Source organism: Hydra vulgaris, chromosome 04, assembly GCF_038396675.1.
Source record: "Hydra vulgaris chromosome 04, alternate assembly HydraT2T_AEP".
In the NCBI taxonomy this organism is placed as follows: Eukaryota; Metazoa; Cnidaria; class Hydrozoa; order Anthoathecata; family Hydridae; genus Hydra; species Hydra vulgaris.
Genome location: NC_088923.1, coordinates 32808531 through 32821189, shown reverse-complemented (window position 1 = coordinate 32821189; position 12659 = coordinate 32808531). Strand labels below are relative to the sequence as shown.

General features: G+C 29.3%; 1 protein-coding gene and 1 long non-coding RNA gene across 2 annotated transcripts; both read left to right on the top strand.

Moving 5' to 3' along the window:
* The first annotated feature begins 286 nt into the window (after window positions 1-286).
* LOC136079765 (uncharacterized) lies at window positions 287-2428 on the top strand. The gene is made up of 2 exons (XR_010638195.1): window positions 287-1865; window positions 2246-2428. It is a non-coding gene; the product is annotated as an uncharacterized LOC136079765 (long non-coding RNA).
* A 5144-nt stretch (window positions 2429-7572) lies between these two features.
* LOC100214957 (nuclear autoantigen Sp-100) lies at window positions 7573-12361 on the top strand. Its single transcript, XM_065796106.1, has 2 exons — window positions 7573-7851; window positions 11737-12361. The coding sequence occupies exons 1-2, from the start codon at window positions 7695-7697 to the stop codon at window positions 12249-12251; spliced, it is 672 nt and encodes a 223-aa protein (XP_065652178.1). The 5' UTR covers window positions 7573-7694; the 3' UTR covers window positions 12252-12361.
* Window positions 12362-12659: the final 298 nt, after the last annotated feature.

Below are 12659 nucleotides of genomic sequence, written 5' to 3'. Positions count from 1 at the left end.
GACTGGGGAACTTCAACTTTTGAACAATAAAGAACTGGCTTTGGCTAAGTGGAGTGATTTAGAAACTAGATATAAAACTGAGTGCAATAGTCTTTTTAAACTCTCTAAACTTACAGCTAAATCAGTTTATCCAAAACCAATAGAGAGACAATCTGTAAAGTTTTGTTTGTCTGTTTTTTGCAAAGAAACAGTAGCTGCATTAAGAACGCATCCAGAGATCGAAAATAAAGCATTTGAAGGTACTGCTGTATATATTGAAAATTTTTTTTCAAATGTTGTTAATGTCAAAGCACCTGGTGCTGGCATTCAGTTTAGAAATGAATTATGCGAAGAAATCAACTCAGTTGGTGATCAACAGTTACAACTGCTACGAGATATTGCTGAACTGTCAAATTTTATGAAACCTACAGGTAAGCGTGTAAAACAGCTTACGCTAGATACTAGCAATGCAATAGCGTATTCATGTTATGGCTTTATTGATCTTGTAGAAAATTTGTTGAGTAATGGAGCAAAGTATGTCTTATTAGGTTGGTTTTCAACAGATCCACTTGAAAAAGCTTTTACTAAGCTTTGACAGGGATCTGGAGGTGCTTACTTTATAAACGCTAAATCTGTAATTGAAAAAATTAATATTCAACTTACTAAATTGATATTACAACTTGACATTTCTGTTGATGGTATCGATGGTCATACTTGTGACATATGTTTTAGAGATATTTCTACTGATGAAAAAGAACTTCTGGATAATATACATGATCTTGGAAGCTCAGTTAATAAATCTACATTAGTGGCTATAGTTTACATAGCTGGCTATGTGCAAAAAAGCGAAATAAAAATTTATGATGATTCTACCAATTATTATTATAAATATGGAAGTTATCTGTATAGCCTAAACAGAGGCGGACTTGAAATTCCTTCTGATGCTCTTTTCTAATGGTCAATATTTTGCTTTTTTTTTTCAAGGTGCTACTGACCCTTTATACAGAACATTTTGTGTTACTCAGTTTTAGTTCATTGCTGCTAAATATTAATTTAAAATCACAAAAAAACAATGTAGAGTATATTCTAATATTCTGCTAAAGAATTACTCACTAATTACCACTCCCAAAATACTAAAGCTATCATAATTTATGTGAAAATTAGTTTTGTAAGTAATTATGCTATTTACTTGTTATGTTTTTTATTTTCTTATTAGCCTATATGTCTTTCAATATGTTTGGATTTGTAAATATTTACCCTGTTGAGATATATTGATAAAACTTTTTTTTTGCTTGAATCAACTTTTGTTGGTGTTTTTTATTGTGGGTGATTTTTATTGTTACCATTTTTAGCAAAAAAAATTAAAAATACAGTTATCTTTTTAATATATAGATATATACTTTGTTATGGTTCTGCTTGTTATTGATACTATTTAATATTACATAAATATTCTTAATGAAATTTGAAATACGAAAAATATGATTATCTTTTAACAACTTTTTGGTTTTCTTTTTATATTTCCGTCTTTACTAGAGATTATTATTAGAAAACATAGACTGCCATTACACCCTACCTAATATAAAAATATATCAATATAAGTAAAAGTGAAAGTTTAATCGGCCTTCAGTTTTTACGGCATTTTGCGCGATGTCAAGGCCTGTTATTATAGAAGGCCGTGTGTGTGACGAAAAAGTAAAGATACTTTTGCATCCAGTGGCTATTGCACCCAACGTCTACATCATTGAAAAGTAGGTTTTTACATTTTTGTTTTTGTTTTTTTGTTTAACTACTTATCCTAATTGATCACTTTTTTTCAGGATTCTCCTCATGGGTTTAAGCTCATTACGCATAATATGTGTTCAATTACCCATAATACGTTAGTCATTGTAAGTAATAAATTAGGAAATAATTATTTGTGAAATATTGTAGTCATTAATGACTTTAACCTGGCTAATAATTAAAATTGCTCGAATAATAAGGTTCCTTATTAAAATTGCTCTCTCTCTCTCTCTGTCTCTCTCTCTCTGTGTCTCTCTCTCTCTGTCTCTCTCTCTCTGTCTCTCTCTCTGTCTCTCTCTCTCTGTGTCTCTCTCTCTCTCTCTCTCTGTCTCTCTCTCTGTCTCTCTCTCTGTCTCTCTCTCTCTGTCTCGCTCTCTCTGTCTCTCTCTCTCTGTCTCTCTCTCTCTCTGTCTCTCTCTCTTTCTCTCTCTCTCTCTCTCTCTCTCTATATATATATATATATTTGTATTTATATTTTTTTTTTTAGAAAATGTTTGAAGAAAGTTAGAAGATACTAAAAACCTTGGTATTATGCAAGCCGAAGCGATTTAATTAATTCAATCGACAAAAAACGGCGTGTAAATCGCAAAAGAAAAAATAATATTTTTAATATTCATTTTGAATGTATTGATTAATAGCATTTATTTTAAAATAAATTCATTTTGCAACACGTTTTTTAATTTTATAAAATTTCGTCATAATAGTTTATGGTAAATCCCACATAGGTTATAGGTGAAAAACATCACATGTAAAAGATCAAAAATGCTACACATTTTGAATACCAAATGGGATAAAGTAGTAAATACCAGATTAAGTTAAGCCTCTCTGAAAGCTTCGATGATTAATTTTAAATTACTATTTAAGTAATTTTTAAATTAAAAGAATTTTAAAAATTATCATAGAAGCATTCGGACTTTCATTTGTCTAGTTTTGACTACTTTTATACCATTTGGATTAAAATATGTGGCATTTAAGATCTATAACATGTAGTATTTTCCACCTATATCCCATGTAGGATTTACCACATAAAACCCATGTGGGATTTACCATATGAAACCCACATGGGACAAAATAATAATCTACATATGGGTTACATATGGTAAAAACCCACGCGTATCCATATGGGATTTACCATATGGAATCCATGTGGGATTTACCATATGAAACCCACATGGGACAAAATAATAATCCCCACATGGGTTGCATATGGAAAAAATCCACGCGTATCCCATGTGCGCTTTTTCACTGGGCAACGCCCTGGTGATATAAACAAGTGTTTAAATAAAGAAATGAGTCTCTTCGAAGATGAAGGTGTGCGAGGAAAATATCTCCAACAGGTTTATAATCTTCTAATAGCGATTCGACCAGCTAGCGTTGAATCCGAAAGAACATTTTCTGCTGCCGTTATTACTTTGTTGCGGTGCCGAATGGACGACAAAACTCTGGATGCTCTTTGTTTTTTAAGAGGTTACTTTCATAGAATAAAAGATAAAGGTTCTATCAAATAGATCAATAAATTTGCATTCTTTTCAAATTTTCTTGATTTTAAATTTATTTTCTTTGCTTTTAAAATTTAAAATATTTAATACCAGCTTTAATACCGGTATTCTTGTATTATATTTTTAAAATACCGAAATACCGTTATTGATTTTTTGACCGGTATTGGATATTCTAGTCATAACTATTTCAATTTTGTTTCACCCTTTTTACTAATTACAAAGTGATAGTCTACCAAAACAATATTTAAATTTGACTACCTAACATAAACAGGCAACCAAAGAACGAGTTGGATCATCATCTTTACTGATTATTTTTTTTTAGGACATGGCTAAAACCTGTTTTTTGCGGACTCAAAAAAAGGGTTGCCTCAAATAAAAGTCCACCTTATTCAGGGCCAGTGTATAAGGGGTGGCATGTGTGTGCCACCCCTTATACATTTATGTTAGCAAACTAGGACCTTTAGTCCGAAAATTAACTTTTTTTTTTATTGGTTAGCTGGCGAGTTATGGACAACGATGATACGGTATGGTTTTATTATTATTTAAGTATTTCAAAGTTGTAAGTTATTCAAAAACATTTAAAAATTAGCAAGTATTTGTTAATTGTGATAAATTAGAAAAACGAATATTACTAAGGAGTTTTTTAAATTTGTGCGTACGTACCTTTAAATTGAACCCACCCCACCTCCCACCTTACGCTTTCGTACGCTATTTGAAGATCCCCTCCCCCTATGAGTGTACGTACTTTAAAGGCGAACCCTTTTATTTTTATCATTTTACGTCGTTTTTTAGTCGTTAGTCGGTAAAAAGAGATACGTAACCCCCTTTTAAGATCTCATCAGGACATAAAAATAAACTTCTGGATGGTAGCAGCTCGTTAAGGCGGATTTCCACTAGATGAAAATATTCGCGCAAAGCGAATTTTTTCGTCGATAAGCATGCGCAGATAAAACATTTCTATTACGCTTATCGACGAAAAAATTCGCAATGCGCGAATATTTTCGTGTTATGGAAATCCGCCTTTAAAGCGAAAAGTTTTTAAGGCAAAAGATGTTAAAGCGAATTTTTCCTTCGTTCTTTTTTTTTTAATAATACAGCCTGGTTTTTATCTTTGTTTCTTTATAACAATGTAAAATAAAGAACTTTTTATTATTAATTTAAATAAATATTTTATCAAAAATTTTATATTATTAATTTTACTACTTTAAGTATATTAAAATATAGAGTAAAACCGGGTCAAACCCCTTATTTATCAATACAAATTAAGTAACTTTTCTATTTCTTTTCCTTTTTTTTTTTATTAGATAGGTAATAAAAAATACATAAGATAATATAAATATATGTTTAAAAAATGATAATAAAGCTATCGAAAATATTAAATGCAAAGAAAAAAAAATTGTGTGGTTCGTGACGACATTCTAATAAAACCGCACACTTATATTTAACTTATATTTAAGAAACTGTATTAAAGTTTTTACATTTTTTGCAACAAAAAAATTTATTTCCAACTACATATTTCTTTGGTAAACATGTTTCTTTGCACAACCGTTCCCGGCACATCGAATTCTCGCATTGCAACATTTCTGTGTGTATCTGTACTCTACACTTTTTACATTTTGCAACTTTTAATCGTTTGGCTGCTGGTACTTGTTCTTCATTATACTTTTGCTGAGGTTGCTCAACATTGTTATGCTGAGGCATTTGAGTACTTGGCATAGAGAGTCTACGCTTTGCGTTGAGTTTAGCAACTTTCACGGCTTCCTTTGTTGCTTTTTCTTCTTTTTGTTTGAGGAACTCGATCACATTTTCTTCGGTAGTACATTTTCCGCCAAGATTTGAAATGCTGCACTGCTTCGATTTCTTAACATGCGATTGTTTTCTGGCTTGAAAAAACTGCTTCAACTCTATCTCGATACTGTTTTTGCAACGCTCAACACATGCTTGATACCTATCAAAATTTGAAACTGGTATAGTAGAGAAAGATGGTAATTGGTGTGTTGTTGGAGTAGGTGCTGTGGCGGCTGTTGAAGATGATGAAGCTGTGTCTGAGAAAGATGGTGTAGATGCTGCAGAGACAGCTAAATACTTCTTTCAGCCATTCAATAAACGTATTGTGCACAATCCAACCTGATTTTGAAATTGAATATTCGGTGCCAACTGGACTACCTCTTGCGCAGTCAGAACGAAAACTTCTTTTGGCTTTGTATATCACAAATGGTGGTGCAAAATGCCCATCAGCGTTGCAGCAATTGTTTACAGTATAATGAATTTTTTCATTGTTGCCAGTAAGTTTAAATGCACGTCTCGTCCCTTTTTGATACATTACGGTCGCTTCGCCTTGATCACCGGAAAAACCTGTTTCATCACAATCCCAAATATGCGACCCAGAAGTTGTACCAGTCTGTTGATATTGCTTTGCGACACATTCAAAATAACGATCAATTATTTCTGGCGTACATTAGCGGCTCTTTTAGATGCTAAGTTTTCCGCTTTTCTTATTGAAATTTCTTTTAATCAGCACTTCATAAACGCATAAAACCAGTCTTAACCAGGCTTGCTATTTTTGAATAAGTGCAATTGATCTCTGCATTTAAGGTAGCAACATACAAATTCTAGGATTTCATTTCGGATTAAACCATAACCCCAGTCACCAAGTAATTGGAACGCATACACCATTACTCTTTCTGTTTCATTTGAGAGTGCCGTTGTTGTACCTGAGCCATGGGAGCCATTGTTGTTGTTATTTTTGCGATCTTTGAGCGTTGAGACTGGAACGTCATTTTTGAATGCAGCTTTTCTCAGTGATGTTTTATTCTCTTTCATATCAGTTAATGCGGCTAGTATACCGTCTTCCCTGTATGCTTTTGCTTTTTTAGTTGACATGTTAAAGTGAGTGAGTTAAATTGAATTGAGTGAGTGATGATTATATTGAGAAATAATATAATAATTGGTTTTTAATGAATAAAAGATGATATATTAACAAATAACAATATAGTTTTTAAGTAATCCGAAATTAACACTAAGTTTGTTAAATAAAGATATTCGCTTAGTCACTTGCGAAAAACTTAACTTAGTAATTAATTGAGTGTGCTTTTTTATTTTATTTTTTTTAATTTAACTTTTTGTTCTAGCTGCATAAAAGTTATACTCTCAGAATTAAAATTAAATTTCCAACAAGATAGTGCTAAAATTATTTTTATATCTGTTTCGATTCAAGCGTTATTTTGTTCGATAAAAATATATAAGAAATTTTGACTCCCCGTTAAAGTTATATAAAAAAAAGAAAAAATGGAGTTGAATCGGCATATAATTTTATCAATTCGAATAGAGAAGATATTGTACTGTATTTGTATTGTACTGTATTTGAATCTATTTTTATTTTTTTTATAGCCATATCCGTTTAGTTTTTATTTGATGATTTCGATCAGTGTGCGGAATGATACGGTGTGCGGTTTGACCCGGTTTTACTCTGTAAAATATTTGTTTTTATTAAAAAAAATTTCTAATAGTTAAAGCTTGCTAATAGAAACCAGTAACTTTTTCGCCTTGATGTTTTTCGGTTTAACGACCCTGAATGTATAAATAAACGTTTTAAAAATACAAAACTACATTATTATTTTTTGCAAATTTTTATTTCTTGTAATTTTTAAAATTTTGCTAAAAATTCCATGACATTTAACATTTTTTTAGTAAAGTTAATTTTAGGGGCGGAGTTAATTTTATTGACTGTAAGATTGTTGGACGAAGTGAAAAGTAAAAAAAACAAAAACAGCAACAGTATTTTCAATAAATTTTTTTTACAAGTTATTAGCATTTTTTAAATTTGCATCAGATATTATAAAAGGAGCTTGGTCTATATAATAGAGTCAATAAAATTAACTCCGCCCATTTGACTAAAAAAATGTTAAATGTCATGGAATTTTTAGCAAAATTTTAAAAATTACAAGAAATAAAAAATTGCAAAAAATAATAATGCAGTTTTGTATTTTTAATAAATATATATTATTATATTATAAATCTATATAATAAATATAATAAATATGAATGCTAGTGCAAATAATAAGGTAATATATGAAGCTATAAAACTATTATGAATTAATACTGTATCTATTGATACCACACAAATATTTTGGTCAATTATTGTCAGGAAATTGCCAATTTAAGTTTATTTGAACCTTGAATAGGTTATAATAAATTAATAAAAATATGCAAATAAAGTTGAATTTAGTTGTTTTTATGTTTGATTATTTGCATTAAATTTATTTAAAAGTTTTAGCATTTGTTTTGATTTTTTTGATATTTCAAAATATTTTTTTTCAGATTTTAAAATTAAGCTCTAAACAGTTGATTAAAGGCGTTGTGTATATAACAATGTAAATGTTAATGATATTTGATCAATAAAATATCTAGAAAAAACATTTGTGGAAAAATGCAACTATGACAACAAAAATAAATTTTGTTGCAAGTAAAACTAGAAACCAGGTTGATAATGTAGATTGTATAGAAGAGCAAGATTATAAATTTTGGGCACAAGAAGAAAATTTTGATACTGCTGGCGAAGTTGAAATAAGTAGTTCATTAAAGGAAAACCAAGGTAGCTTTGTTTACTATATATGTATATGTATATATGTATATATATATGTATATATATATGTATATGTATATATATATATATATATATATATATATATATATATATATATATATATATATATATATATATATATATATATATATATATATATATATATATATATATATAATAATAATTTGATATATAGCAAAATTTGAGTTTAATTGGATAATGTTTAGTGGTAGCATATTTAAATTGAAATTTTCTAATTTTTAGTATATAAATCTAATACAAATCTGGAGACAACCTAAGATATATTTCTTTACTTAATTCTGATTTGAAGAAGTTTTTTAGTATAAAGAGAATAGTATAAATAAGTTTAAAAACCAGGTATGTCATTTGGGGAGGGCCGATGAAAGAGGGGTTGCGATCACCATTTTACAAAACTTGAGATTTTTTTTTTCCAGCTTCAGTTGTGTGATAATTTATTATGGCCACCTATGAATTTAGATCATTTTGAAATTTAATCTTATTTTTTTTTATATGAAGAATAAAAATTCATTATTATTAGTTAATCTTTTATTTAAAATAAAGTCTTAAATCAAAAAATCAGTGCTTTTTTTATGCTACTGGTAACACTGTTAATTTTGACAGCCATTTTGTATAATGTCATCTTAGTTATAATCTTTTTGCTGTACACTTGATGAATTTTATTACCAGAGTTTTAAATTTGTTTATTAATTTATCTTCTAAATATTTTTTTATAACTGTATAGATATTGTTTCTTGAATATTTCTCTTTATTTTAAAGTAAAAATAATTGTATTTGATGTGATATTTTTAAAGTTATGTGTATCTAAGCAAATTATTAACTGTGGTACTGAAATGTGATATCTTATTTTAGTTATTGGAGAAAAAATAGACTTGTTACTAAAAAAGTTGCAGAAATCAGGGCACTTTTAATAGATACTAATCTTTCTCATCAAGAAATGGCTAGAAATTGTGGTATTTTGCAGGTTTCTGTAATACTTATTGGACTGTATTATTCAAATCAGATTATTACAGAGGTGGGGCTCTGTAATGATCTGGTCAGTGATATGTGGAAGAGGAGTGGGGAGGCTCTATATTGTCAAGGGAAAAATGAATCAGTTACAATATAAAAAAAACCTGGAACAAAGATTGCTGCCACAATTAGCAGAATGGTTTGGTCCAGATAAAAAAAAACCTTCATGCAGGACAAGGTGCCATGTATGGCGAATTTTTTTATTTTTTTTTAACATCTTCACTTTACAAGCAACCAATATTAGAGTTGGAAACTACTGGAAGAGAAAAGATGAAGTTTATAAAGCAAGATAACAATTAACAGATGACTTAAAAGATTGTAAATTATACGAATCAGAAAAATGAGATGAAGGGAACGAATTCCAAAGAACTGATGTTTGAGGAAAAAAACTATATTAATAAAAATTTTTGGAACACTTAGGAAAAGTCACAGTAAAAGGACAAGACCTAATTGAATGACGAGTAACACAAGAATGAATTTTAGAAGGAGGCACAAGAGACACTAGATCTTTATAATATATAGCATCCATTATAATGTTTACAGAAAAGAGAAAGAGAAGAAACATTTCAACAATGTAATAATGGTTGAAGGTTGGCTGCAAAAGCAGGTCCAACTATATTTACAATGCGTTTTTGCACCTTGTCTAAAAGAAAAAGGGCATCATTCAAAGATCCGCTCCATGTTTTGCAACAGTATTCCATATTTGAGATTTGAGATTTATAGAGATAAAGAATAGAACCCGGAGTAAGAAAGTGGCGAGCACAATAAAGAGATGTAACCTTGGCAGATGCTAATTTTGCAATGGATTTGATATATGATTTCCAAGAAAAATCGGAAGTAAGAGTTAATCCTAGGAAGGGTAGATGACTCATTTAGTATATAACTGTTCATACGACGATTAGCTGAAAAAAATTTTTTATCTGAGTTGCTGTAGCAGAAATGAGATCTTTTTCAAGCTCAAATGCCCCTCTAAGCAATCAGAGAGTGTTTGCTTCTTATCAAGACAAGAATAAGTGGTAGTATCATCAGCAAACAATACCACCTTAGATGTGAGAATTTTTGGGAGATTGTTAATCTAAATTAAAAAAAATATAGAGCCAAGTATCAAATCTTGAGGAACCCCTGAAGTTACAGGAAATAAAGAAGAGTGCTGAAGGACATTTTTTTTACTACTATCGGTAAGGAAGGATTCAATAATCTTAAAGATGTTACCTGATACACCGTAAGAAGAGAGCTTATGGAGAAGACTAGCATGCCAAACTTTATTAAAGGCTTTCAGCAGAAAGACGAAAAATTTCTACCCAAGGGCCATCACAAAGAAAATCAAAGAAAGAGTTTCAGTCATCTTCAAGGTAGTTGTAAGAGGAAGCAAGTTGGAAATGTGACTATTTGTACCTTTTGTAACAACTACTGCATAGTAGTTGTTACAAAAGGTACAAATAGTTTTACCATTTGTAACAATTACATGCATTTCATTAGGTGAAATATATGCTGTAGTTGTTACAAAAAGGTACAAAATATAAATAAAGAAATTAAAGGAATAATGCTATAGTCAGATTGAGTTTGAAAAAGAACAATGTGCATCTGATGTAAAAAGTTAGAAATGCTAAAGGAAATCATGACACTTTGATTAAACCATCATCAAAAAAAGCAAAGTTGCTTGCTAGTTGATGATAGATAAAGACACAAACACTGTGAGTGTCATACCTGTTTGTCTGTCACTCAGAGTTTTGTGTCTTCATCTAAAATACTAAAATTAATATTAAGAGCTTTATCAAACTTACATGCAATAAAGTAGGTAAACTAACGTTTTATTCATAAACAGCTAAAAGTCAAACTGAGTTCCTTAAAGACCATTAAGATTTATTAAGTCACAATAAGTACTATTGGGTGGCTTTGCAGAGAACTTCAGTTTATTGTTCAGGATGAGGTATAAAGTTACCACTAGAATAAACCAAAATGCATCCTAATATTATATACTTATTATTATATATATTATTATTATATATATTATTAAATCCTATTATTATATGTTATATTATTATAAACTCATCCTATTACTATATACTATAAATCAATTGGTGTACTGATATCAAAGAAATTTTGTTTCCTTTAATGACACTTAGCACGATGTATACTTTTTATATAAAATGCGACGTAGATGTAGATAAAATGTTTGAACTTAGTGAAATATAAAAAACATTCAATTTATAATGGTTAAGAAAACAGAAGTAAATGAAGTTTGATTGTCATTACAACCAAAGTTTACTTTGAAGAACTTTGCCAGAGACAAGATGCTTTCACCATTTTTTACCAAACAACAACTATAATTTTTTTTTGGTCAACAAAATGATGTTCAAACATTAAAACTTGTGCTGATACCAAGTGAGGTGGTAGTGTAGCAGGTTATTTATCATCATATGAATTATGTAACTTGCAAGTATGATTTTTTTTTGCGAATTAAAATTTTAACCAAAATAGACAATGGAGAAGAAAATTTTATTATGTATATATGTATGATGATATATTCAAATGCTATTCTAAGGGAAAGGATGTTAGGTATTTTTTAGGGGTTCTTCATTGTAGTAGTTAAAAACTTTTATTGGCTTTTTATAAATAATTTTTATTATTTATAAAACTCCCTCCCTCAATAAAATCCTGTTTCAAAGAAAATTCAATATTTTTACTTGTATTTTTTAATTTGTTGAATTTTGCTATTTATATTTGGGTTTATGTATTTATTATTTATTTATTCTATTTATTTTTGTTTTTAAGTAAATAAAAAAAAATTCTATTGTTTGTTATTTATTTTACATAAATTTTTATAAAAATTTTTTATTTCAGATTTGCTGTCTTTTGAAACATCAGAAAAATTTTGTGAATCATCCACCATAAAAATAGAAGATATTTGTGATTCAAAGGTTTTAGAACGGAATATTGACCAAAGCCTTCAAGATCAACAGCATTTAGATAAGAAACGTGAAAATGATAAACTACAGGTTAAATTCATGAATGATGAATACCAGAAAGCTATTGGTTATTTACTTTGCGCTAATAAATCCAAAAGTGGCAAGCAGAAAAAAAAGCAAACAATGACTGCTTATTTATTTTTCTGCAAACGCTATCGCTCGAAAATCGTTGCACGCAATCCTAAACTTACGTTTACTCAGATCAGTAAGTTGTTATCCTATATGTGGCGCAACGCATCTGAGCATGAAAAAAATACGTTCCGTCTAAAACTTAAACATCATCGAACAAAAGTGAACGCCATTGTTGAAAAAAATTTGATTGAAAAAATGAAAATCGTGAAACAAGAAAAGCAAAATGCGAAGAAAAAAATGGCTTGTGAAGCAACATGAATTGATTTCGAGGTGCTTAAAAAAGTTTTTTTTTCTCTCTTATAAGAAATTCATTTTATGAAGTGCTAAAGTAAATTATTTTTAAAATATATATTAACACAAAAACTAAATAGATTACTTTTTTTGAAAGTTTTTTCATAAAATTTTAACGAATAGATAAATTTTTTTGATATTTAAATAATACATTAATAAACATAAAAGCATTATATATTGCGTAGGGTTCTGGTGACGTCATATGTTTTTGTTCACTTCACTGTAAACCGGGGTAACTTTGTACTAATTTTGATAAAGAAGACAACTTTTTGAAAAAGAGGGACATTTTCTCAAAACTATTTTGATGCTCAAAGTTGTGCATTACTAATGTCATTTAATTAGTAAAATGGTGTATTCATTGTATTAACCAAATCC

Excerpts from the sequence above, each read along its gene's own strand:
- LOC100214957 (XM_065796106.1), top strand. The coding sequence starts at position 7,695 with ATGACAACAAAAATAAATTTTGTTGCAAGTAAAACTAGAAACCAGGTT. Across the intron at positions 7,852-11,736 it reads TTCATTAAAGGAAAACCAAG|ATTTGCTGTCTTTTGAAACA; the intron begins GTAGCTTTGTTT and ends TTTTTATTTCAG.